Source organism: Myotis yumanensis, unplaced genomic scaffold, assembly GCF_028538775.1.
Source record: "Myotis yumanensis isolate MYYU_CA2020_CCGP unplaced genomic scaffold, mMyoYum1.0.hap1 SCAF_5, whole genome shotgun sequence".
Lineage (NCBI taxonomy): Eukaryota > Metazoa > Chordata > Mammalia > Chiroptera > Vespertilionidae > Myotis > Myotis yumanensis.
The window spans coordinates 80,853,468-80,878,616 of record NW_027223756.1 but is presented as its reverse complement, the minus strand read 5'-3'; the positions used below and the strand labels follow the sequence as shown (position 1 = coordinate 80,878,616).

General features: G+C 47.0%; 1 protein-coding gene across 1 annotated transcript in view; it reads left to right on the top strand.

Annotated features, from left to right (window-relative positions):
- The first annotated feature begins 3,244 nt into the window (after positions 1–3,244).
- Positions 3,245–25,149, top strand: part of LOC139010901 (complement C3-like) — a 46,864-nt gene continuing 24,959 nt past the window's right edge. Inside the window, exons 1-21 of the mRNA XM_070415956.1 lie at positions 3,245–3,318; positions 4,051–4,243; positions 4,950–5,112; positions 5,209–5,279; positions 7,016–7,110; positions 7,214–7,296; positions 7,395–7,485; positions 7,732–7,834; positions 7,946–8,075; positions 8,318–8,433; positions 8,526–8,675; positions 9,118–9,327; positions 9,465–9,668; positions 10,028–10,189; positions 10,574–10,703; positions 10,949–11,020; positions 11,170–11,370; positions 13,787–13,892; positions 14,140–14,225; positions 20,742–20,884; positions 20,974–21,186. Coding sequence (XP_070272057.1) covers positions 3,245–3,318; positions 4,051–4,243; positions 4,950–5,112; positions 5,209–5,279; positions 7,016–7,110; positions 7,214–7,296; positions 7,395–7,485; positions 7,732–7,834; positions 7,946–8,075; positions 8,318–8,433; positions 8,526–8,675; positions 9,118–9,327; positions 9,465–9,668; positions 10,028–10,189; positions 10,574–10,703; positions 10,949–11,020; positions 11,170–11,370; positions 13,787–13,892; positions 14,140–14,225; positions 20,742–20,884; positions 20,974–21,186 — 2,796 coding nt within the window. The remainder of the gene's footprint in view (positions 3,319–4,050; positions 4,244–4,949; positions 5,113–5,208; positions 5,280–7,015; positions 7,111–7,213; positions 7,297–7,394; positions 7,486–7,731; positions 7,835–7,945; positions 8,076–8,317; positions 8,434–8,525; positions 8,676–9,117; positions 9,328–9,464; positions 9,669–10,027; positions 10,190–10,573; positions 10,704–10,948; positions 11,021–11,169; positions 11,371–13,786; positions 13,893–14,139; positions 14,226–20,741; positions 20,885–20,973; positions 21,187–25,149) is intronic.

The window sequence follows — 25,149 nt, the reverse complement described above, 5'->3', positions numbered from 1 at the left end:
CATATCCTTGAGGGTCTCACTAAATTTATTGGCGGTTTCTAGAAAATTCTTGAAAAACCTTACAAGTGTGGTTTTGAACTCTATATCCAGTAGTTTGCTTTCCTCCATTTCTGTCATTTATGACCTGTTTCTTTGTCTTCGCATTTTGGCTGCTTCCCTGCGTTGGTAGAGTGGCTTTTTGTGCTAGGTGTCCTATAGGGCCCAGTGGCTCAGCCTCCCCAGTTACCTGAGGTCAACACTCTTGGTACACCCTTTTGTGGTCTTTGTGCACAGTCTTGTTGTAGTTAAGCTTTGATTGTTGTAGGTATCACTGGGAGGAATTGACCTCCAGGCCAATTGGCTGTGAGAATCAGCTGTGGTTATGGTGGGAGAACTTCTGTTATGGAGACACCCTTATGGGGCAAGACTTGCTTCAGTGGGGCTTTGATGCTCACTGAGTCTGCCCCCTGAGTGTGTCCCTTATGGATCTGAGGAGTTGTAATCTGGATGATCCACTCTGACCACTGGGTATACTGGCTCTTGGATCTTTAAGGAGGTGCTAATTTAGAATCTGCCTGAGGCTACCCAGTAGGAGCTATGGAGAGATCTGCAGATTCCTTTTCTTTGTTTGGAGTTTGGAGGTGCGTAGATGAGGCCCAGCTGTGAAGCAATGCAAGGTGCTGTGGGGCCTTGGGCCTTCTTTTTGGATATTCTGGGTCTCTCTGATCCAGCTGCAGTTAGTTAGGTAATTTTAGATTGCAAAGGGCCAGAGCATTCATATGCAAAAGCCTCTGCACACAGCTTGGGTGGGGCTGGGTTTCAGGGAATCAACCAGGCAGAGCAAACAGCTATGGCTGATCCTCAGCCCTGCCCTAAGAGGCCCCGGGTCTCAGTGTCCCTTGGTAATCACTGCAGGCGCCTCTGAGAGAAAGCCGCCCTAGAGTTCTGCCCGATGCCAGACAGTCCAGTTTCTCCCTGTATGAGTCTCGGTCCTCAGAGACTCACCTGGAACTGGCGTTCAGAGCAGTAGGGAGCTTGTGTCTCCCTCCCAATTGAAAAAGACTGCCGGGTCCTCAGTTGCCAGCCCTTTTCGCATGTGCCTCCGTACCTCTGCACTTTACTTCCACACCGCAGCTCCTCTGAGTCTCAGTGTGCTTTTCTCTTTCCTTATAGTTATAGAATTTCCACTTGGCCAGCCTTCCTGTGGTTCTGGATGATGTCCTTTTTGCCTTTTGGTTGTTTTTTTGAAGTGGTTGTGCGAGGCAGCAATTTCCGGTGTTTACCTATGCTGCCATCTTGGTTTTCCCTCTATTATCATTCTTTTAATGAGCCTCAGAAACACCACATTGTGGGGCTAGGTGTTTTCCAATAGATTCCCCCATGCCAAACCACCGAGATAGCAGTTGTCTGCATGAGAAAGATGACCTCCGCAGCACAAGGTAATTACTCAGCAAAGAAAACTGGGGTATCTGCATTCTGACCTCTAAACCCAGAACTCCCAACCCTGGCTTCTGCTCTTACAGCTCCAGTTCACTATGCCCTTCCTCTTCCAGAGCACAAGGTGAGTAGCTGTACAGGGAATTTTGGGCATTGGCCCTTTAATAGGGTGCCTGAATTTCTAGCCTTCTCTCCCTCTCAGACAGAAACCCCACTGCTTTTCACAGCCAGATGTTCTGTAGGTACCCTTCTCAGTTGTGATGCTCTCTGTTGGGTGGCTCAGCTTGGGGATGTAATCCAACCCCTCCAAACCCCCACCCCCACCCCCATCTGAGATATCTGCGGAACTTCAGTTGCTGTCTGTGGGAGCCTGGCCAGCCCTTTTGCACCTCCACCCTCCTACCAGTCTCTATGCAGTCTCCACTTTCCATCCTCGGTTATCAGGGTTCTCCCCAGTGAGTCTTTTGTTGATTATTCAGTAAGTTTTTCCATATTTTAGTTGTAATTCCAGTTTGATCCTGGGAGCCTGTCAGTGCAGCATCCACTTACTCCACTGCCATTTTTAATCTAAGTGGCAAGAGTAAGGTTTGCAATCGGAGAAAGTCTGTCCATCAGTTGGAGGCCGGTGACATTTACACAACATACTGTGAGGCAGTCCTTTTAAGAAGAAGTTCTCTGTGCACTACTAATCCACAGTCTCTAGCTGTTTATAAAGAAACAAGGTATGACTCAGGGGGACTACAAGGACTATATGTAGAGCATGCCAATATTAGTTCCAACAACATGTAGACATTTGTAAATGCAAATGATATCTGTGGAAAGAAATCATGATCCTTTATTACATGGTCATTTCTGGGACCTGGATGGGTGGCAACAGGCCCAGGAGAAGATTATATTACATATATATATATATATATATATATATATATATATATAAAACCTTTTAGGTGATAAATCATATGAATATATTACCTATTAACACAAAAAAATAAATATACTTTTTAATAATAATATCCTAAGAGGATGCTGATATAAGACAAATACAAAAGCTAGCAATGGTCCACAAAAATTACTTTTTAAATCATCATAGCTATTCAGGCACCCTGATAAGAGTAGGTGAAGGGAGCTCCAGGCTCCCATTGCCCTATAAAATGTGCTCACCTGGACAGTGAACTCCTATGCGTAATTCAAAGCCTAGCTGACATGCCCACTCCCCCAAGAATCCTTCTCTGACCCTCCAAGAAGCAGAGTTCTTCTTCTCCACTTGAGATCACACTCCAGAGGACTAGGAGTGTCTGTTGGATTCTGTCCCCCGCCCCAGCCCAGCATGGAAGACTCTGGAAATAGGACTTTAACTACCAGTGTGGAGATGGATTGCTAGGAAGCGTTTGGTTAATAAGCGCATGGACAAATCTGGACTGGCCCAGGCCCAGATATCTGAGGTGGTGGAGGAGGGTCTCTGGCCCTCAGTGTAACTCCACTACCATGTGGGTGTAACAGGGAAAGGTCCCTGTTCACTCACTGGCCTTGCCCCCGAGGATGCCCAGGGCAGGGGGCACTTGTGCTCCTGTTGGAGTAGGACATGCCCTTAGGTTATTTACCCAGGACTTGCTGGCCCAGGGAATGAAAAAACTCAGAAAATGTTATTGAGAAATCTGGTGCACCCCAGGGAGAGGAGAGGCCATGGGGAGTAGAGGGCTGGGCTGAGTGGGGGAAAGGCGGGAGCCAGATAAAAGGAGGCCTCCAGCAGCCTCTGCTCAGTCCTCCCTGTCCTCTCCCTCCGACCCTCAGTCCCTCTGTCCCTCTGTCCCTCCACTGTCCCTGTACCATGAGACCTGCCTCAGGTCCCAGCCTCCTTCTGCTGCTGGTGTGCAGTCTCCCCCTGGCTCTGGGGGACCCCATGTGAGTAGTCATGACCCTGTCCCAAGCAAGGCAACTTCTGAGGTGGAGTGGTCATTTGTGGGTTCAGGTCCTTGTAGAATTCAGAGTGCATAATGCCTGTGGAGGAGGAGTTAGTGAGGTGGAATGCTAATAGATGGGGCTGCCTGTGACTTTGAGAGTCTGTGGGTTGGGTGTTTGTGAAATTCAGGCGTTGTGTAGAGGGGTGTGGATGTTTATGAAGCTGGGGGTCTGTAGGTTTAGAGTGCAGGTGGTGTTTGGAGATTCTGTGGATGTGGTGGTTTGACTTTACATGATTTGGGAGTTTGCAGTTTTAGGATTTATGGGGTTCAATGTGTATAGAGCTGTGGCATAGGGTTATGTTGGCTGGGGTGGGGGTGGATTTAGTTGTTTTTATAGGGCTGGGTGATAAAGGTTTAGGTAGAGGCTTGGGTTGTTCAAGGATTTTGGGTTCAAAGATTTGGTATATGTGAGTTTGGGTATGTATAGTTGGGGTGCCTGAGGGTCTGGGTGTTCAGAGACTTAGGGTGTTTAAAGATTTAGGGATCAGGGTTTCAGGAGTATGTATGTGGGTTCCCTAAGTGTGGGTTTGGAAGTCTAGATAATTGGGGGACTTGCTGGCTCTTATTTTGAGGTTCAGGGGTTGATGGGACCTGCAGGACCAGGGACTGGGGAGACCCCTGTGCGGGCTGGAATGTCGGGTCCCTTGGATGACCCCGTGCACTCCTCCCACAGGTTCTCCATAATCACCCCCAACATCCTGCGGCTGGAGAATGAGGAGACGGTGGTGCTGGAGGCCCACGGTGGGACAGGCAATATTCCTGTCAAGGTTACAGTACACGACTTCCCAGCCAAGAAGCAGGTGCTGTCCAGCGAGGACACCATTCTGAACAGCGCCAATGGCCACCTGAGCACCGTCACCATCAAGGTGGGTGCACATTGGAGCCACCCCGCGGGTACCCCGCCCCCTCTGGATCTTCTTCCCATTCCAGAGCCTCACCTATGAGCCCTGCCCCTTCCTCTGCCCTCCAGTATGCACACTGGCTGGGGAATTAAACCCAAAACCCAGGTATGTTCTCTGATCATGAGTTAAACCTGGGAAACTTTTGGTGCACAGGTCCAAGCTCCAACCAACTGAGCAACACCCGCCAGGGCAGCCCTTCCCCTCTTTCATTCTCCTCCCCATTTGGGCCCCTCCGTTTTTTGGCCACGCCCCCTTCTGAGCCCCTCCCTCACTCTGAGCCCCTTCCCTTCCAAACCAGACAATCTCTGTGCCCCTCCTTTCAGAGCCCTTTCCCCTCCAAGCCCTCTCTTCCATCAAGCCCCTCACCTCTCTGAGTCTCCTCCCCTTTCTGGGTTCCCTTCCACTACTGAGCCCTCCATCCTCTGAGCCCCCTCTCTGATCCCCTTTCCATTCCTCTCTCTGACCCCTAGCCTGTCTCTTGCCCTTGCCCCCTCTCTGAGTACCCTCCTCTCACCAAACCCGGCAAACCAGAGAGACCAGGCAGGAGTGAGGGGCAGGCTCTATTGTGAGGAGGGGCAGATGTGGACCCAGCCAAAGGCTCAGAGGTTGGACAGTGGGAAAGGGGCCCTGGACCAGACCCCTCCTCACGCCCTCCCCGATCCATGCCTAGATCCCGGCCAGCAAGGAGTTGAAATCACAGAAGAAGAAGTTTGTGAGTGTCCAGGCGGTCTTTGGGGATGCCCCGCGAGTGGAGAAGGTGGTGCTAGTCAGCTTTCAGAGCGGGTATCTCTTCATCCAGACGGACAAGACCATCTACACCCCAGGCTCCACAGGTAAGGGGCTGGTGGGTGGCTCAGAGGGCTGGGGCTGGGTCATTGGGAGGGGCAGGACCTCACTGAGTTGTCTCTTTCTCTCCTGGCACCTCCCAGTCCTCTATCGGATCTTCACTGTGGACCACAAGCTGTTGCCTGAGAACCAGAAGGTTATCGTCAGCATTGAGGTACCAGACAGCCGGGGCCCCCAGACACACTTGGGGCAGAGACTCAAGGAGAGACTGAGAGTTTGAGACAGAGAAAGAGATACTAGGAAAGACCTTAAAGAAAAGAAATATATATAGAGGCACAAACATGTAGGCCTAGAGATGGGCAGGGACCCAGGGAGCCAGCATGGGGCAATGGTTGCACCTGTGAATTCCACCTCCAGATAAACCCTTGTCCCCTGCAACTCTGGCCAGGTCACTCACCGTCCTGAGCCTAAGTGTTCTCATCTGAAGATTGGAGTAGTTACATAATGCTGGGTAGGAGTCTGTTCCGACTACTGAGCCAGGAGGCGCCTGTGAGCCCCTGAGTCAGGTCCAGCCCCTCCTGTGCTCCCAGCCCTCCAGGACTCCTCCCTCCCTCCAGATAAAAGCTCAAGTCCTCCCGGTGACCTACAAGGCCCTGAGTGGCCTCCCCTGTCCCCTTCCCACCCTCATCTCCTCCGTCTCTTTCCCTCACTCACTCTGCTCCAGCCACACAGGCCTCCTCTCTGTCCCTCGGACACACAAAGCAGCGTTCTGTCCAGGGCCTTTGCACTGGTTGTTCCTTCTGCCCAGAAAACAATCTTCCTCCAAATATGCACACTACTGGCCCTTTATCTCCTTCAAGACTTTGTTCAGATGTAACCAATGCCCCAATTTTACAGTGAGGCCTTTCTGAGCTCCTGTAAATTTGCAACCCCATCCCATCCACACATGCACTCCACTCTCCCTTCCTGCCATTTTTTGGCATCCTGTAAATTGGATTTACTCATTTAACTAGTGGAAGGGAACCCATTTAACTAGAGGCCTAGTTAAATTCGTGCACGGGTAGGGTCCATAGGCCTAGCTGGTGATCAGGGCCAATCAGGGTCTACCTTCCCTAGGCTGCCAGCCAGGGCCTTCCTTCATTCCATGCTGCCTCCTGGTGGTCAGTGCACATCATAGCGAGCAGTCAAACTCCCAAGGGGACAATTTGCATATTAGCCTTTATTATATAGGATAATTGCCCCCTCCACCTACCTCTGTGGAACCTCAATTCCCTACAGGAAGGAGTTTTTATCTGTTTGTTCAGGGTCTTATTCCTGAATTCAACAAAGTGCTTGGCATATGGCGGGGCTTAATATAAGGTGATGGGAGAAAGGAGTCAGGGAGGGAGAAAGGAAGAAGCGAAATGTCACCTGTGCCAACAGGAGGGCACTATCCAGTTACCCTGGTTTCCAAGAGAAGCCAGAGAACCAGATTTCTATGTGGTGTCTCCCAATGTTTAATTGTTGACAGGAAATGAAATGATAAGTGTACACCAGATTGTTATTCTTGTAGGATAAAAGGTTGAACAGAGCAATTATGTATGGCTTAGCACAAATCAAATGCTCAGCCCAAAATTAAGTAATACATTCTAGTGATTCTTAACATTCAGGGGAACACTCATAATAACGAGCTCCTGCTCACATGAACGATGTCCCAAGCCAGAGGGGCTGTATTTATCTCCTGTTTTTAGATGTGCACATTGAGCACAGAGAAGTTAAGAAACTTGCCCAAGGTCACACAGCTTGTAGGTGGCACAGTGAGATTTGAACCCAGGCTGACCAACTCAGGTCCACGTTCTTAGCCGCTGCTGCTGTAGACATGACAGAGAGTGTCCAGACACAGAGCGGGAGAGGAGGGCCAAGGGGCTAAGCCTGCTCTGAAGAACCACACCCTTCCCTGTCTTTCTACAGACACCCGAAGGCATTCCCATCAAGCGGGACTTCCTCTCTTCTCAAAACCACATTGGCATCTTGTCTTTGTCTTGGGATATCCCGGAGCTGGTCAAGTACGTCAGGCCCTCCAGGAGTGGGTTTGGGGCTCCCCTATCCCAGGAGAAGGAGTGGGGGGCTGCCAGGTCTGACCAGATCACTCACCTGCCTTCCCCACAGCATGGGGCAGTGGAAGATAAAAGCCCACTATGAAGATTTGCCACAGCAGGTCTTCTCGGCTGAGTTTGAGGTGAAGGAATATGGTAAGAGAAGGAGGGAGCCAGGGTGTGGGCCCCATAATGCTGGGCTCAGTGCTGGCCCCTCACAGTGCTGTCTCTCTCCCTGCCACCCCCGCCCCCAGTGCTGCCTAGTTTTGAGGTCCAAGTGGAGCCTGCAGAGAAATTCTACTACATTGATGACCCTAAGGGCCTGGAGGTCACCATCACAGCCAGGTGAGGGACCAGGGGAGGGACAGGTGATGGTCAGGTGATGGTCAGGTGAGGGGCCAGGTGAGAGACCAAGTGAGGTTCCAGGTGAGGGGTCAGGTGAAAGACCATATGAGGGGTCAAGTGAGGGCCTGGTGAGGGTGAGGTGAGGGGTTGGTGATACTGGGTCCTCTCCATGCCAGTGTGACTTTACCCTACATTACGACTCAGCTTTTCAGGAGGGGAGAATCTGACACTCTCCTCTCTACACAGGTTCTTGTATGGGAAGAATGTGGATGGAACAGCCTTCGTCATCTTTGGGGTCCAGGATGGTGACCAGAGGATTTCACTGTCCCAGTCACTCACTCGTGTTGTGGTACCTACTAGGGGCCCCCAGAGCTTCCTCCACTCTGAACCCTTCCCTCTCACACTTTGCATCCCCTCTCCCCTCCCCTATCCCCTTCTGAGCCCTCATTTCCTATCCCAGATCGAGGATGGCACTGGAGAGGCTGTGCTGAGCCGAGAGGTCCTGCTGAGTGCGGCTCCGCAGGCCCCTCGAGAAGCTGCCCTAGTGGGAAAGTCATTGTATGTGTCTGTCACCGTCATCCTACACTCAGGTGAGCCCTGGGCGGAAGGTGGAGGCTCAGTTCCTCCATGCAGTCCAGTCTGAGAGGGGAGGCCCAACTGAGGGAGGAGGCCCAGAATGAAGGTGGGGTCAGTCTTATGATAGAGGCCCTGTCTGAAGACAGAGGTCCCATCTGAGGAAGGGTTCCAATATGAAGGGAGGGTCCAATCTGAGGGGGAAGGTTTGGTCCAGAGGGGTAGCCCAGTAGCCCACACTCACAGCTGGCCTCCTCAGGCAGCGACATGGTGGAGGCAGAGCGCAGCGGGATCCCCATCGTGACCTCCCCCTACCAGATCCACTTCACCAAGACGCCCAGGTTCTTCAAACCTACCATGCCCTTTGACCTCATGGTGAGACCTAGAGCAAGGTTGCACCCCACTCCTGAGCACTGGCCTCGTCTCTGGATCTGCTGAACCCCATCCACCTTTCCCTGCACCCACAGGTGTATGTGACAAACCCCGATGGCTCCCCAGCCCCCCGTATCCCTGTGGCAATTCAGGGCTCCAACCAAGAGATTTCTATGACCCAGGATGATGGCCTGGCTAAGCTCACCATCAACACACACAAGAGCCTGGAGCCCCTGTTGATCACTGTGAGTCTGCACCAGCAGGACCCCACCCCAGGGAAACAGAGGACTTTATTTGTACAGCAGCTTCTAATGATTGCACAAAGGGATCTTGTCACGTGCATAGCGGGGGTCCTTTCATTTGCATAAATGGGTCTTGCCAATCACATAGAGGTGTTTCATTTGCATAGAGGAGTCTTGTCTGCACAGGGAGTCCTGCCATCTGGATAGAGGGTCCTCCTGCCATTTACACAGGGCCTCCTGTCATCTGCATGGATGTCTTATAAGGACCCTTGTCATGACATTAGCGTGCCTGGGTAACCTAAAATAGTCTTCCCATGTCCCCATCCTTAACTCCATCTCATCTGCAAAGTCCCTCTTGTCACACACGGTGCCATATTGCCAGGTGCCGGGGGTTAGGACATGGACATCTCAAGACAGCATCATGCATCCCTGTCTCCCTGCTCAGGTACGCACAATGAAGGAGGGCCTCCCGGAGGGGCGACAGGCTACCAGTCAAATGCAGGCCCTACCCTACAGTACAATGGGCAACTCCAACAACTACCTGCACCTCTCCATACCTGCCACAGAGCTCAAGCCAGGGGACAAGCTCAATGTCAACTTTGTCCTGCAAATGGACCCCGGCCAGGATGCCAATGTCCGATACTTCACCTACCTGGTGCGTGGCTTCCTGCAACCCCCAGGTCTCCCCCTTCCTCACTTCTCCAGCCCTCAGAGCCCTACCCCATTCCAGATCCCCCCCACCCCCATCCTCCCTCCTGCCTTCCTGATCCTTATGCCAACTTGTCTCCCAAGGTCATGAACAAGGGGAAGCTGTTGAAGGTGGGACGCCAGGTGCGAGAGCCCGGCCAGGTCCTGGTGGTGCTGCCTCTGACCATCACGACAGAATTTATTCCTTCCTTCCGCCTGGTGGCCTATTACACGCTTATCAACAGAGGCCAGAGGGAGGTGGTGGCTGATTCTGTGTGGGTGGATGTCAAGGATTCATGTGTGGGCACGGTAAGCATTGCTGAGTCTTTGTGCCCATCTTGTGACTCTAAGCCTGGCCATGGCTTTCTCTGTCTCTGCCTCTCTCTGTCCTTCTGAACCATTTCTCTCCCCTGCTTGTAGAGTTCCTGCCTCTCTCTTCTCCTTTTCCATCTTGTTTTCTTCCCTGTTTTAGTCTCAGTATCTCGCTTGTTCCCAATTTTCTCTTCCCTTGACTTTCTACCTGATGCTGGTTTGGTGCGTCTCCCTTCTTCTCTCTTTTTTTCTTTCTCTCCTTTCAGACCAGACCAGGTCCCCTTCTGTCCTCTACCAACCAAGGCTGGGCCCTGCTGAGCTGACTTCTCCTGCCTACCCCTCCCTCCTCCTCACAGCTGGTGGTGAAAAGTGCCATGAAGGAAGAAAAGCATCAGCATCTACCTGGACAACAGATATCGCTCAAGATTGAGGGTAACCAGGGGGCTCGAGTGGGGCTGGTGGCCGTGGACAAGGGTGTGTTTGTGCTGAATAAGAAGAACAGGTTGACTCAGAAAAAGGTATGTCCCCATGTCACTGAGGTTGGGTAAAACATGGCAGAGGCAAAGCGATGGCGTTGGATTGAGGTGGGAATGGCGCTGGGGACAACCAGTGACGTCAGGTTGAGTGTGGGTCGAGTGCAGAGGTCAAAATGGACACAGACATGGGGATGGGTTGAAGTTCAAGATGCAGATGGAAATGTGGATGGATAGGGTCTAAGTTGGGGACAGTCATGGTAAAGGGGACAGCTCTGAGTCCCACTGTAGCATACTCCGATCATCCACTGTGGAGTGTCTGGGGCCGGGATGAGGATGGAAGTGAGGTTGGGTGGATGTGTTCGTGCGGTGACCTAGGCCCTGCTGGCCTGGCCTCATCCTGCCCTTGACCCCCTCCTCACCCTGCAGATCTGGGACACAGTGGAGAAGGCAGACATTGGCTGCACACCGGGCAGTGGAAAGAACTATGCAGGTGTCTTTACGGATGCCGGGCTGGCCTTCCAGACCAGCAAAGGCCTGCAGACCGAGCAGCGGTCAGGTGAGGAGTCGGCCAGTGGACACCCAGGGAGGGGCAGCACTTCCACCTCCCAGATAGGATCCAGGACCCTGGTTTCAAGTCCTGCCTCTACCACCTACTAGCAAATTGCTCTTCTCTCTTAGCCTCAGTGTCTACATCTGTTAAATGGGAGCAGTAACACTCCCACCTCGCAGCTACTGTGAGGAGTAAACCAAGGACAGGCAGTCAGTGCTTAATCCATCTTGTTCCATCCACCTGCCCCTCAGATTTGGCATGCCCGAAACCAGCCACCCGGCGCCGCCGCTCAGTGCAGCTTGTGGAGAAGAGGAAGGGCAAAGGTGGGAGCCCTCATCTGCCTCCCCCACCCTTGCACCCTGTCCACTGTGATCCCATCAAAGTGGGAGAAGGGGATGGCCTGGACCTGGGCAGGTCCTCCCTGGGAGGCCCTGTGGGGACTTGACTGGGAAGGCGGGTGGTGTTCCCACAGCGGGTGAGTACCCCAGCAAGGAGCTGCGCAAGTGCTGTGAGGACGGTATGCGGGAGAACCCCATGCAGTACCCGTGCCAGCGCAGGGCGCAGTTCATCCTCCAGGACAAGGCCTGCGTGGACGCCTTCCTGGACTGCTGCAACTACATCACCCAGCAGCGGCTGGAGCACAGCCGGGACAGCGACCTGAGCCTGGCCAGGAGTGAGTCCTGTGGCCTGGAGGGCCCTGCCTGAAGGCTGGTGGTGGTGGGAAGGGGAGGCGCCCATCACTGGGGACTGGAAATTGTGTGCATCAAATTTAGTTCCAGGAGCAAAGGCAAGTGTGAGCGGCTTGTGAAATTGAGGGAAATTACGTTATCAATTACAGGATGGAAAATAACAAAAAAGAATGCTTTTGCTTAAAACCTTAGGAAGATTGGGAAACTTGCCCAGTGGCTGGCTGGCCAACTAACACAAAAATAATCATCTTTTTATCTTTAAACAGCCTTTAACTTACAAACTTGTGGGGTTTAACACCTTTCCCCGCTTGAGCTGTTTGATGCCCCCAGAGTTCTGAATAGTTTAGTGAGGATTTTGGGGCAGCAAAGATATTCTCCTAAACACCCCAGCACAATGCTCAGCATCAGGACATTAACGTGGATTCCTTCCACCATGTAATTCACAGACTCCACTCAAATGTTGCCACTTTAAAAAATATATATATCTTTATTGATTTCAGAGAGGAAGGGAGAGGGAAAGAGAGATAGAAACATTAATGATGAGAGAACATCATTGATTGGCTGCCTCCTGGGGATCAAGCCCGAAACCCAGGCATGTGCCCTTCACCAGAATTGAACCTAGGACCCTTCAGTCTGCAGGCTGATGCTCTATCCACTGAGCCAAACCAGCTAGGGCAAATGTTGCCACTTTTTAAATTCTTTTAGTTCTCTCTAGGAAAAGGACCCAGTTCAGAATCACACATTGCACTGGTGTGTCTGGTTGTGTCTCTTTAGCCTCCTCCCATCTGCCCAACCCCCAGCGGCTCTTCGGTCTTTCTGTGACTCTCATATTCTTCACAAACGTGAGGTACACAGGCCAGGTCATTTGAAAGTTGTTCAGCAACCTGAGTCTGCCTGGTGTTTCTCCTGCTCACATTCAGGTTTTGCATTTGGGGCGGGGCTGTCCCAGAGGAGATACTGTGCCCTCCTTGGTGCCTCGCCTGGGATCAGAAGGCGGGTAGCATTTGTTATGGCAAAATTTCCAGGCAGCGGGAAGACGTAGAACCAGGCACTCAGAAGATTCAGAAAATGCACTTTATTGCAGGAGCACGGGTGCTGTGGCTCAGGGGAATGGGTTCCCAACGCTGAGCGCTGATTGTAGTGGGCTTCCTCTTTATAAAGGGCATTAAGTTCTTTGTTTCTAGTTCCCCAGCTTTTCATGGGCTTTTGCAGCCTCACTCCCCCTATGACGGTGGTAAGGGGGAGCTGAGAGGCCCTGGCTGGTGTCTGCAGTCAGCCACCCTTGTGGGGGTTGTGTATGGTTTATGGCCCTGCAAGGGAAACAGGTTTTTCAAGGGCATAGCGGGAAGGGGGTTGGGGTACAGGATGCAGCTATGAGCAGCCCTGGGGGTTCCATAGACGTCAATTATTGTAATCAGTCATCAGGCAATGAGATGATGTTGATGAGATGATGTTTTGACTCCTGATGAATCTGCCTGACCATACCTATCAGTTCTGCTTGCTGGATTCAGAGCTGGGTCACATCCTCAATCACTTAGCAGGCCTTGAAAAGAAAACTTTTAAGAAAAACTTAGCCCCCATCTATATATATAAAAGCCTAATATGCTAAGTGTCCCACCATTCAACCATTCAACCGGTCACTATGATGTGCAGTGACCACCAGGGGGCAGAGGCTCCAACCAGTAGGTTAGCTTGCTGTTGGGTTTCAACTGATCAGGACTGGGCGAGATGGGCTGAACACGGTCTGGAACCAACCTCTCACAGTCCCTCCCTGGCCTCTAAAATATTTCTTCTAATTAATTTCCTTTCAATGTGCACAAATCCATGCACTGGTCCTCTAGTTTACATATAAGAAACTTAATCCCATATGCACATAAGTATATGTGTTCTAAGATTTAAAATAATATAATTACTTTTCAGATTAATTCGGGTACTGGATCTATCAGGTTGTAGGTCTCCTCTATCACATTGACTTGTAACATCATGGATGATGTGAACCTTGATCCTTGATTAAGGTGGTGTCTGCCCTGTTTCTCCATGTAAAGTTCCTTTTTACTCCTTTTATGGGTTTTTTTAACATCTTTTTAAAATTTAAGTCAAGAGAGATGTTCCCAAAGATCAATATCACTTAGCCTTTAAGATAACAGATATGGATGGACGCCTTATGTGGTAACACGTGATTTTTGTGTACATGTGTACTTTGGGGGCCGGGGCTTAGCAGTCACCTCTCAAAGGCAGCTGATGTCAAAGTGGAGAAATATTTCTAAATTCTTTTAGCTGGAAAGCTCCCATCCCCTTCACCCCTCCACCCACAAAAGACACAAAAATTCCCAACAGACGTAGGCAAAAGAAAGAGAAAGTGGGTCTGCTCTAAACCCAGATTGCCCCCCAACTGCCCAGGTGACGAGAATGAGATCATTCCGGAAGAAGACATAGTTTCCAGAAGCCAGTTCCCTGAGAGTTGGCTGTGGACCATCGAGGAGTTAAAGGACCCAGAGAAAAATGGGTAAGGCTGGGGAACCCCTCATTCCAACCCACCCCCAGGCACTTCCTACCAACACTCAGGACCAGAACATTTAATTTGCATGCACCTCAACCTCCTCTGTTTTCTGGAATCTAGTGGAACTCCACAACCCAACCTAGAAAAACCTCCACATGCCCACACCCACACCTCCAACCTGCCCTTGGGGCCCCTCATTACCTGCTCTCCCCTCCACCACATCTTCTCCTAAGGCCCCCATTTGTCCTCCTAGAGTCTCCTCCAAGACCATAAAGGTGTTTCTGAAAGACTCCATCACCACCTGGGAGATCATGGCTGTGAGCTTGTCCGACAGGAAAGGTGAGGTGGTGGCTTCGCAGGCCCCAGGGCCCCGGGCATTTTCTGTTTCTCATCCATCCCAAAGCTCCTCTGCTTCCTGGTGGCTGACACTCTACCCCCTGGTTACTGGGTGGGGCGGGTGCATCAGAGTCCAGATTGTGGGTGTCAGTGCTTTTTATTTTATTTTTTAAAATATGTTCTTATTGACTTTTTAGAGAGAGAGGAAGGTAGTGGGAGAGAGACAGACAGAAACATTGATGAGAAAGAAACAGCATCAACTGGCTGCCTCCTGCATGACCTTTGTTGGGGATGGAGCTCAAACCCAGGCATGTGCCCGCAAGTGAATCAAACCAGTGACCTCTTGGTGTATGGGGTGATGCTCAATCACTGAGCCACACTGGCTGGGAAGTTCTTTTTATTTTTTAAATTGATTTTGTTTTTAGAGCAGTTTTAGTTTCACAGCAAAATTGAGCAGAAAGAGCCTGGCCAGTTTGGCTCAGTTGGTTGGAGCGTCGTCCTGTACACCAAAAGGTGGGGGGTTCAACTCCTGGCCAGGGCACATACCGAGGTTTAGGGCGATTGGGGCTTGTGCTGGAGGCAACCAATGAATATGTCTCTCTCACAACAATGTTTCTCTCTCTATCTCTCCCCATCCCTTCCATTCTCTCTAAAAATCAATGGGAGAAAAAATATCCTTCAGTGAAGATGAACAAAGACAAAAATATTCTATTAAAAAACTAAGCAAAAAGTACAGAGATTTCCTATATACCCTCTGCTATCCACCCTCACATGCACAGCCCCCACTGTCAACATCCCCCCCAGAGTAGTGCATTTGTTACAATCAATTGTGAAGACCTCAAGTTCATAGATGACAAGAATTCACTCTTGATGTTGTACATTCTATGGATTTGGTCTAATATTTTATGACATGAGTCTACCATTGCAGTATGGTACAGAATAATTTGCAACCACAAAAACTTTTAAGGAGGTGCTGCCGACATAATAGTGGGTAAATTGGTTAAGAAAGAGGAGGAAACGGGATGAAATGGGGATTGAAACATCGGTGTTCAGATTGGGAAGCGTGACAAAAAGGTTACCTGTCCCCGGTCACTCACAGCTGGAGTGAGACCCGAGGAGCTCTAGCGAAATGGGGATGGTTTACAGCAGGGCCGGGAGGGGTGAGGGAAGGAAGGCTCCGACTTCTAGTGCAAAATGTAAGTGGGTGCCAAGAAGTCAGTCATCAAGGTAAGTAATATCCCACTGCAATAATTTTCAAAATAAAAGTGAGTACAAAAAAATCAATGATGAACAAAATATCCAAATTTTAAACAGAGATCAGAGCCATGACAAACTACAAAGGAGTTTGAGGCAAGAGAAAAAAATGTGTGACCCATATGCATATTTTATGTATACTTTAAAGGTAAAATTTGTCAAACAATATTAAAACATTAAAAGACAGGGGTATTAAAACTCACAATATTAAATGTAAATATTTTTAAATATATTTTATTGATTTTTTACAGAGAGGAAGGGAGAGGGACAGAGAGTTAGAAACATCAATGAGAGAGAAACATTGACCAACTGCCTCCTGCACACCCCCCACTGGGGATGTGCACGCAACCTATGTACATGCCCTTGACCGGAATCGAACCTGGGACCTTTCAGTCTGCAGGCCGACGCTCTATCCACTGAGCCAAACCAGTTAGGGCTAAATGTAAATATTTTATATATACCAGAGCCAGACTTTCTTACGCTGTATTCTCATTTTGTTTATTATACTTTAGTATCATTTTACTTTCCTGACTTCAAGATTTTAAAAATCTGCTTCTTTGCTTATCTCATTTTAATTGAAGGAATTGAAATTTTCTGCCAATTTCTCTTATTTAAGAAAAATATGTTTTTATTGCTTTTAGAAAGAGGGGGGAGAGAGAGAGATTGATATTCATAAGAGAAAAACATCTATGGGGATGGAGCTCATAATCTGGGCATGTGCCCTGACCTGGAATGGAATTGCCATGCATGGGACAATGCTCTACCAACTGAGCCACACAGGCCAGGGCCATGGCTATTTCTCTTAAACAAGTGATGATCTCAAATGAAATCATTTACACAGGGGCACATAGTTTCCTTTTGCCTGAGACTCCAGTATGACTCAGCTAGAGCCACTGTGTGGCCTTAATCAAGCTACTCAACCTCTCTGTGCTCCTCCATAAAATGGACAGGATAGAAATAGCATGTACTCTAAGCATTGTTGGGAAGATTGTTATGAGTTAATACATGTAAAGCCCTTATAACAGTGCCTTTAAAAAAAGGAAGGAAGGAAGGAAGGAAGGAAGGAAGGGAGGAAGGGAGGGAGGGAAGAAGGAAAGAAGAAAGGGAGGAAGGGAGGAAGGGAGGAAGGGAGGAAGGAAAAGTTGTAATGTGGGCTGGTGTGTTATTTTATATTTCTGGTAGCCCCATGAAAAAGGAGTATGATGAAACCGATTTCAGGAATACATTTTATCTCACCCAAATATATCCAAAATATTATCATTCCTACATTTTATAAAAGTTTGCAAAACCACTATCACACTAATAATAATTTTAAAACAATAAACTCATTACTATTTAAGTAAAGCTGATTTTTTTTAAAAAAATGTTTTTATTGATTTCAGAGAGAGGAAGAGAGAGGGAAGAAGAGTTAGAAACATCCATGAGAGAGAATCATCAATTGGCTGCCTCCTGCACGCCCCATACTGGGGATTAAGCCCACAACCTGGGCATGTGCCCTGACCTGGAATGAAACCATGATTTCCTGGTTCATGTGTTGATACTCAACCACTGATCAACATTGGCCGGGAAAGAAATCAAAATTTTTAATGACTTATTTTACTTCTATTTGTAAGCCTTTGAATCTGGTATGCCTTTTATACTTAGAGTGCATCTCAATTAGGATGTGAGCTTTTCCTTTCTTTCTTTTATTTTTAATCTTTATTGTTCAGATTATTGCAGATTTTCCTCTTTTTTCCCCCCATAGCTTCCCTCCACCCGGTTCCCACTCCACCCCTTGCCTTCAAACCCCCACTGTCCTCGTCCATAGGTCTAATCCAGTGATGGTGAACCTATGACACGCGTGTCAGAGGTGACACGCGAACTCATTTTTTGGGTTCATTTTTCTTTGTTAAATGGCATTTAAATATATAAAATAAATATCAAAAATATAAATCTTTGTTTTACTATGGTTGCAAATATCAAACAATTTCTATATGTGACACGGCACCAGAGTTAAATTAGGGTTTTTCAAAATGCTGACACGCCGAGCTCAAAAGGTTCGCCATCACTGGTCTAATCTCTTCCCTCACCCCCCACACCGTCTTCCCCGTAAGAATTGTCAGTTCACTCCCTTTTCATGCCCCTGATTATATTACATTCACCAGATCATTCTGTTCATCAGATTTTTTATTCATTTGATTTTTAGATTCACTTGATAGATATGTATTTGTTGTCACTTTTTTGTTCATAAATCTTTATCTTTACCTTTTTCTTCTTCCTCCTCTTCTTAAAGAATACCCTTCAGCATTTCATATAATACTGGTTTGGTGGTGATGAGCTCCTTTTGCTTTTTCTTGTCTTGGAAGCTCTTTACCTGTCCTTTAAGTCTAAATGATAGCTTTGCTGGGTAGAGTAATCTTGGTTGTAGGTTCTTGCTATTCATCACTTTGAATATTTCTTGCCACTCCCTTCTGGCCTGCATAGTTTCTGTTGAGAAATCAGCTGTAGTCGTATGGGTACTCCCTTGTAGGTAACTGACTTTTTTTCTCTTGCTGCTTTTAAGATTCTCTCTTGTCTTTTGCCCTTACCATTTTAAGTATGATGGATCTTGGTGTGGTCCTGGTTGGATTCCTCTCCTTTGGGGTTCTCTGCACTTTCTAGACTTGTAAGTCTTTTTTACCAGGTAGGAGAAGTTTTCTGTCATTATTTCTTCAAATAGGTTTTCAATATCTTGCTCTCTCTCTTCTTCTGGCACCCCCATAATTTGGATGTTGGTACACTTGAAGTTGTCTCAGAGGCTTTTTACACTATCTTCATAATTTTGGATTCTTTTTTCTTCTTTCTCTTCCAGTTAGGTGTTTTTGCTTCCTCATACTTCAAATCTTTGACTTGATTCTTGGATCCTCTAGACTTCTGTTGAATCTCTGTATATTATTCTTTATTTCAGTCAGTGTATGCTTAATTTCTGACTAGTCCTTTTCCTTTTTTTTTTGCATTCTCACTAAGATCATTGAAGGTTTCACTAAGTTCCTCGGAGGTTTTTAGAAGATTCTTGAGTAACCTTATAATTGTGGTTTTGAACTCTATATCCAGTATTTTGCTTTCTTCTATTTCTTTCATTTGTGACACGTTTCTTTGTCTTCGCATTTTGGCTGCTTCCCTGTGTGATAGAGTGGCTTTCTGTACTAGGTGTCCTATAGGGCCCAGTGGCTCAGCCTTCCCAATAGCCTGAGGTGGACACTCTTGGTGCACCCCTGGGTGAACTGTGTGCACAGTCTTGTTGTAGTTAAGCCTTGATTGCTGTTGGTATCACTGGGAGGAATTGACCTCCAGGCCAATTGGCTAGGAGGACCAGCTGTGTCTACAATGGAAGAGCTGCTGTGCAGGAGACACCCTTATGGGCCAGGACTTGATTCAGTGGGGCTTTTGTGTTCACTGAATCTGCCCCTTGAGTGTGTTGCTTATGGATGTGAAGAGTTGTAATCTGGTATGGTCTCACACTGAACACTGGGTACACTGACTCTTGGATCTCCAAGGAGGTGCAAAGTCAGCCACTACCTGGGGCTGCCCAGCAGGAGCTACAGAGAGATCTGCAGATTCCTCCTCTTTTTATCAGGTTTGGAATTGCCCAGATGAGGCCTAGCTGTGAAGAAAGGCAGGCTGCTGCTGCCAGGCCTTGGGCCATCTTTTGGTAGCTTTGGGGTTCCTTGACCCAGCTGCTGCCTGTTTGACAGGTTTTAGGCTGAGAAAGGATAGGCCATTCATATGCAAAAACCGTTGCACACAGCTTGGATGGGGTTGTAAATTGGGTGAAGCAGGGTCTCAGGGACTCACCAGGGTAGAGCAAACAGCAATGGCTGCCAGTCAGCCCTGCACCCGAGAGGTCCCGGCACAGGAACAATGACCGCTGCAAGCACCTTCCTTCTGAAAGATAGCCGCCCTCGCGTTCCGGCCCAATGCCAGACATCCCAGTTTCTCCCCATATGTGTCTGGGTCCCCAGAGTCTCGCCCAAAACTGGAGTTCAAAGCAATCAGGAGCTTGTATCTCTCTCCCAATTAAAAAAAAAAAAAGCAGCGCACCCAGTTGCCAGCTCATTCTGTGCTTGCCACTGCACCTCCTACCAGTCTCAATGCTCTTTCTTCTTTACTTCTAGTCATAGAACTTCCACTCAGCCAGCTTTCCCGCAGTTCTGGATGATAGTTATTCTGTCTTTTAGTTGTAATTTTGATGTGGTTGTGAGAGGCAGCAAGTACAGGTATTTACCTATGCTGCCATCTTGGTTCTCAGGATGTGAGCTTTGCATTGGAAACACTTTGATCTCTATTTTAGGATTCAAAAAATTTGCAGTTGAAAAAGCAGATTGACATATTCAAGTTGTCTCAAACAAACTTTTAAAAGTTTTCCAATCACTAAATCAAGCATTATTTTTATTTTTTAAAAGATTTTTAAAATCAATTTTTAGAGAGAGAGGAAAGGAGAGGGAGAGAAAAGAGTGGGATGTGAGAGTGAAACATCAATTGGCAGTCTCCACATGCTTCCCACCGGGATGGAAGCCCTCAAGTGGGCATGTGTGCTGACCAGAATTGAACTGACAACCTTTTGGTGCACAGGACAATGCCCCACTAACTGAGCCACACTGGTCAGGGCCACACATCATTTTTTCAAAAATTTATCTTCATTGTTGAAAGTATTACAAATGTCCCCTTTGTTTGTTTGTTTGTCTTTTCCCCATTGATCTCCTCCATCCCTCACCCTCCCTTCCAGGCCTTTATTGTCTGTGTCCATGGGCATTTTTAAATCGAGATACAATTTACATACTATAAAAGTCACCCTTGGTCAGTATATGCTTTCAGTATATTCACAAGCAGTAGTTTGGAAGTTTAAATATGAGTTCACTAAACTGAAATAAAAGTAGAAATCTAGCTCCCTTTTGAGCTAGCCACCTTTCCAGTCCCCAGTGACCACATGGGGCTTGGGGCTACCATTTTGGGAAGCACAGATGAACCCTTCAGTGAGGCTGACTCACTTTCCTCCTCCACCTCTATCTCTGAGTAAAATTCCAAAGACATCGCTAAATCGTGACAACTCCCAGCTACCACTATCATTTGTAATTCATCACCATCAACATTCTCTAGTCTATGGGCTTCTACAAAAACAAGCTGAGCTCCAGACAGCTCCCGTGTCAGGGGTAAGCCTTGAGAGGCAGGAACTTGGAACTGAACTTGGACCCTGTCCACCATGCCCATCCCCTACCCCTGACACTCATGTTCTGTTCCCCTGGGCAGGGATCTGTGTGGCTGACCCCTATGAGGTGACGGTGGTGCAAGATTTCTTCATCGACCTGCGGCTGCCTTACTCTGTGGTTCGTAACGAACAGGTGGAGATCCGAGCCGTCCTCTACAACTACCGGGAAGCAGATACGCTCACGGTGGGTCCTTGAAGCAGGAGAGGCACGAGGGGAGACCTGGAGAGGGGACCATGGCGCATGCCCCTGACCTGATACTCTCTCCCTGGCAGGTGAGAGTAGAAATGCTCTACAATCCAGCCTTCTGCAGCTTGGCCACTGCCAAGAAGCGTCACCTGCAGACTGTAACCATCCCTCCCAAGTCCTCGCTGGCCGTGCCTTATGTCATTGTGCCTCTGGTGGTCGGCTTGCAGGAGGTAGAGGTCAAGGCCACTGTTTATCGGCACTTTTTCACCGACGGTGTAAGGAAGACCCTGAAGGTCGTGGTGAGTCCTTGGGGCACCTGCTGCCTCTTGTCCTTCAGGAGGGACTCTTGCTCTCCTTGTGCTGTCAACTTAGTTTGGAGCCCCAGGCTCTGAGACACTAATGCTGTCTGTGTTCAGCTTAGGAAAGTCAGGAGTCTCAGCAGTGTGACAGCAGGGCCATGTGAGGCAGGGGAGACATTCTTCTGCGCATAAAATTCTAAGGGGGTGCCCAAACCTCAGCAGTAAAGATAAAAAATTGTTTTCCTTAAAATATAGTTTAATATCAAATATGATATTTTATAACACATTTCAGTATAAGAGTTTTGTCTTGACTTTTAAAATTATTTTTATTTTATTTTTTAAAAATCTTCATTGTTGAAAGTATTACATATGTCCCGTTTTTCCCCCCATCGACCCATTCAAGACCTCCCCAACCCCTCCCACTGTCTGAGTCCATGGGTTATGCATATATGCATACAAGGTCTTTGATAACCTCCCAACCTCCTACCCTCCCCTCTTTCCTTCAAAGATTCTGCTCTTTTTTCCATGCTTCTTTGTCTCTGAATCCACTCCTTTCATCAGTTTATTTTGTTAATTAGATTCCAAGTATGAATGAGATCATATGATACTTATCTTTCTCTGATTGCTGAATTCACTTAGCATCACGCTCTACAAGTCCCTCCATGCTGTCTCAAAGGATAAGAGACTCTTCTTTTTTACTGTTGCATAGTATTCCACGGTATAAATGTACCCCAGCTTTTATTTATTTTTATTTTTTAAATATATTTTATTGATTTTTTACAGAGGAATGGAGAGGGATAGAGAGTTAGAACCATCGATGAGAGAGAAACATCGATCAGCTGCCTCCTGCACACTCCCCAGTGGGTATGTGCCCGCAACCAAGGTTCATGCCCTTGACCAGAATCAAACCTGGGACCCTTAAGTCCACAGGCTGATGCTCTATCCACTGAGCCAAACTGGTTAAAGGCACCCCAGCTTAAAAAAAATAATAATTCCTTATTGTTGAAAATATTACATATGTCTCCTTTTTTAGCCCATTGACTACATCCAGCCTGCCCCCATTCCCTGCCCCAGGACCTCACTGCCCCATTGTCTGTGGCCATGCATATATGCATACAAGGTCTTTGATAGGTTACATCCCACCCATCCACCCTCCCATAACTTTTCTCCAAGATTCCACATTCTGTTCCATGCTTCCATTCTTTGGATCCCCTCTGTTCAAAAGTTTATTTTGTTACTTAGATTCCACATATGAGTGAGTTCATGTGATACTTGTCTTTCTCTGACTGGTTTATTTCATTTGGCATGATACTCTGCAGGTCCCTCCATGCTGTCTGAAAGGGTAAGAGATTCTTCTTTTTAACTGCTGCATAGTATTCCATGGTATAAATGCAGCACTCCTCTACTGAGGGGCACTTGGGCTGTTTCCAGATCTTAGCTATTGTAAATTGTGCTCTTATGAACATAGGGGTGCGTACATTCTTTCTGATTTTGGGTTTCTTAGAATATATTCCTAGAAATGGGGTGATTGGGTCAAATGGCAGTCCATATTTAATTTTTTGAGGAGAATCCACAGTTTTCCATAATAGTTGCACCAGTCTTCATTCCCAACAGCAGTGCACTAGGGTTCCCTTTCCTCCACATCCTCGCCAGCACCTGATATTGGTTGATTTGTTGATAGTAGCCATTCTGACAGGTGTGAGGATAAACCTCATAGTTGTTTTAATTTGCATCTCTCTGATCAGTGACTTTGAGCAGTTTTTCATATGTCTCTGGCCGTCTGTATGTCCACTTTGGAAAAGTGTCTATTTAGATAAATTGCCCATTTTTTTTTTTAATTTTTCTTTTTTTTTTTTTTTTCGCTTAAAGTATTACAATGGGTATTACATAAGTGTCCTTTTTTTCCCCCCCCGCTCTTGACAAACCCCTACCCTCCTTTACCCCCCAGTGTCTTATGTCCATTAGTTATGCTTATATGCATGCATACAAGTCCTTCGGTTGATCTCTTACTCCCCTCCCTCCTGCCCCCCAACTCTCTCTGGCCTTCCCACTGCAGTTTGACAATCAGTTTGAGGCAGCTCTGCCTCTGTATCTATTATTGTTCAAAAGTTTGTAATGGTCTTTATTATCCATGAATGAGTGAGATCATGTGGTATTTTTCCTTCATTGACTGGCTTGTTTCACTTAGCATAATGCTCTCCAGTTCCATCCATGATGTTGCAAATGGTAGGAGTTCCTTCTTTTTAACAGCAGCATAGTATTCCATCGTGTAGATGTACCACGGTTTTCTAATCCATTCATCTACTGATGGGCACTTAGGCTGTTTCCAGATCTTAGCTATGGTGAATTGTGCTGCTATGAACATCTGGTTACATATATCCTTTCTGATAGGTGTTTCTGGTTTCTTGGGATATATTCCTAGTAGTGGGATCACAGGGTCAAATGGGAGTTCCATTTCCAATTTTTTGAGGAACCTCCATACTGCCTTCCATAGTAAATTGCCCATTTTTTAATTGGATTGTTTTTCTTCCTTTTTTTAAGTTCAATGAGTTCCTTATATATTTTGAATATTAACTCTTTACCAGATGTATCATTGCCAAATATGTTCTCCCATGCAATGGGCTCCTTTTACATTTTGTTGATGGTCTTTTTTGCTATGCAGAAGTTTTTTATTTTGACGTAGTCCCATTTGTCTATGTTCTCCTTAGTTTCCTTTGCCCTAGCAGATGTATCCGTAGACATATTGATCTAAGAGATCTCTGAGATTTTGCTGCCTATGGTTTCTCCTAGAATATTTATGGTTTTCCAACTTACACTTAAGTCCTTTATCCATTTTGAGTTTATTCTTGTGTATGGTATAAGTTGGTGGTCTAGTTTCATTTTATTACATGTATCTGTCCAATTTTCCCAGCACCATTTACTAAAGAGACTGTCTTGACTCCATTGTATGCCCTTGCCTCCTTTGTCAAATATTAATTGAGCGTAATGGTTTGGGTCCACTTTGGGGGTCTCTGTTCTGTACCATTCGTCTGTATGCCTGTTCTTGTGCCAGTACAGGCTGTTTTTATTAAGTTGACTTTGTAATATAACTTGTAATATAACTTGAAATCTGGTATTGTGATTCCTCCAACTTTGTTCTTCTTTCTCAAGATTGCTGCAGCTATTCAGGGTCTTTTTTGGTTCCATACAAATTTCTATAGTATTTGCTCTAGATCTGTGAAGTATGCCTTTGGTATTTTAATGGGGAGTGCATTGAATCTGTAGATTCCTTTGGATAGTGTGGACATTTTATTGATGTTGATTCTACCAATCCATGAACACGGAATATTCTTCCATTTGTTTATAACTTCTTCTATCTCTCTTTTTTTTTTAACGTGCTGTAGTTTTCTGAGTACATGTCTTTACCTCCTTGGTTAAGTTTATTCCTAAGTATATTAAATTCAATGGGATTGTTTGCTTCATTTCTCTCTGAGAATTCATTATTGGTATATAAAAAAGCCACTGATTTTTGAGTTTGTATCCTGCTTCATTGCCAAATTTATTCATTAAATCTAGTTGTTTTCTGGTGGAGTCTTTAAGGTTTCCTATGTACAATATCATGTCATCTGCGAATAATGAGTTTTACTTCCTCCATTTCCTATTTGGATGCCTTTTATTTCTTCTTCTTGTCTGATCACTGTGGCTAGGACTTTCAGTACTATGTTGAATAAGAGTGGTGAAAACAGACAACCCTCTCTTGTTCCTATTCTTAGGGGAAATGGTTTTAGCTTTTGCCCATTGAGTATGATGTAGATTTGTCATATATGGCCTTTTTCATGTTGAGATATGCTCCCTCTGTTCCCACTTTGTTGAGAGTTTTTATCAAAAATGGGTGCTGAATTTTGTCAAATGCTTTTTCTGCGTCTATTGATAGATCGTGTGATTTTGTCTTTCAATTTGTTTATGTGATGTACCACATTTATT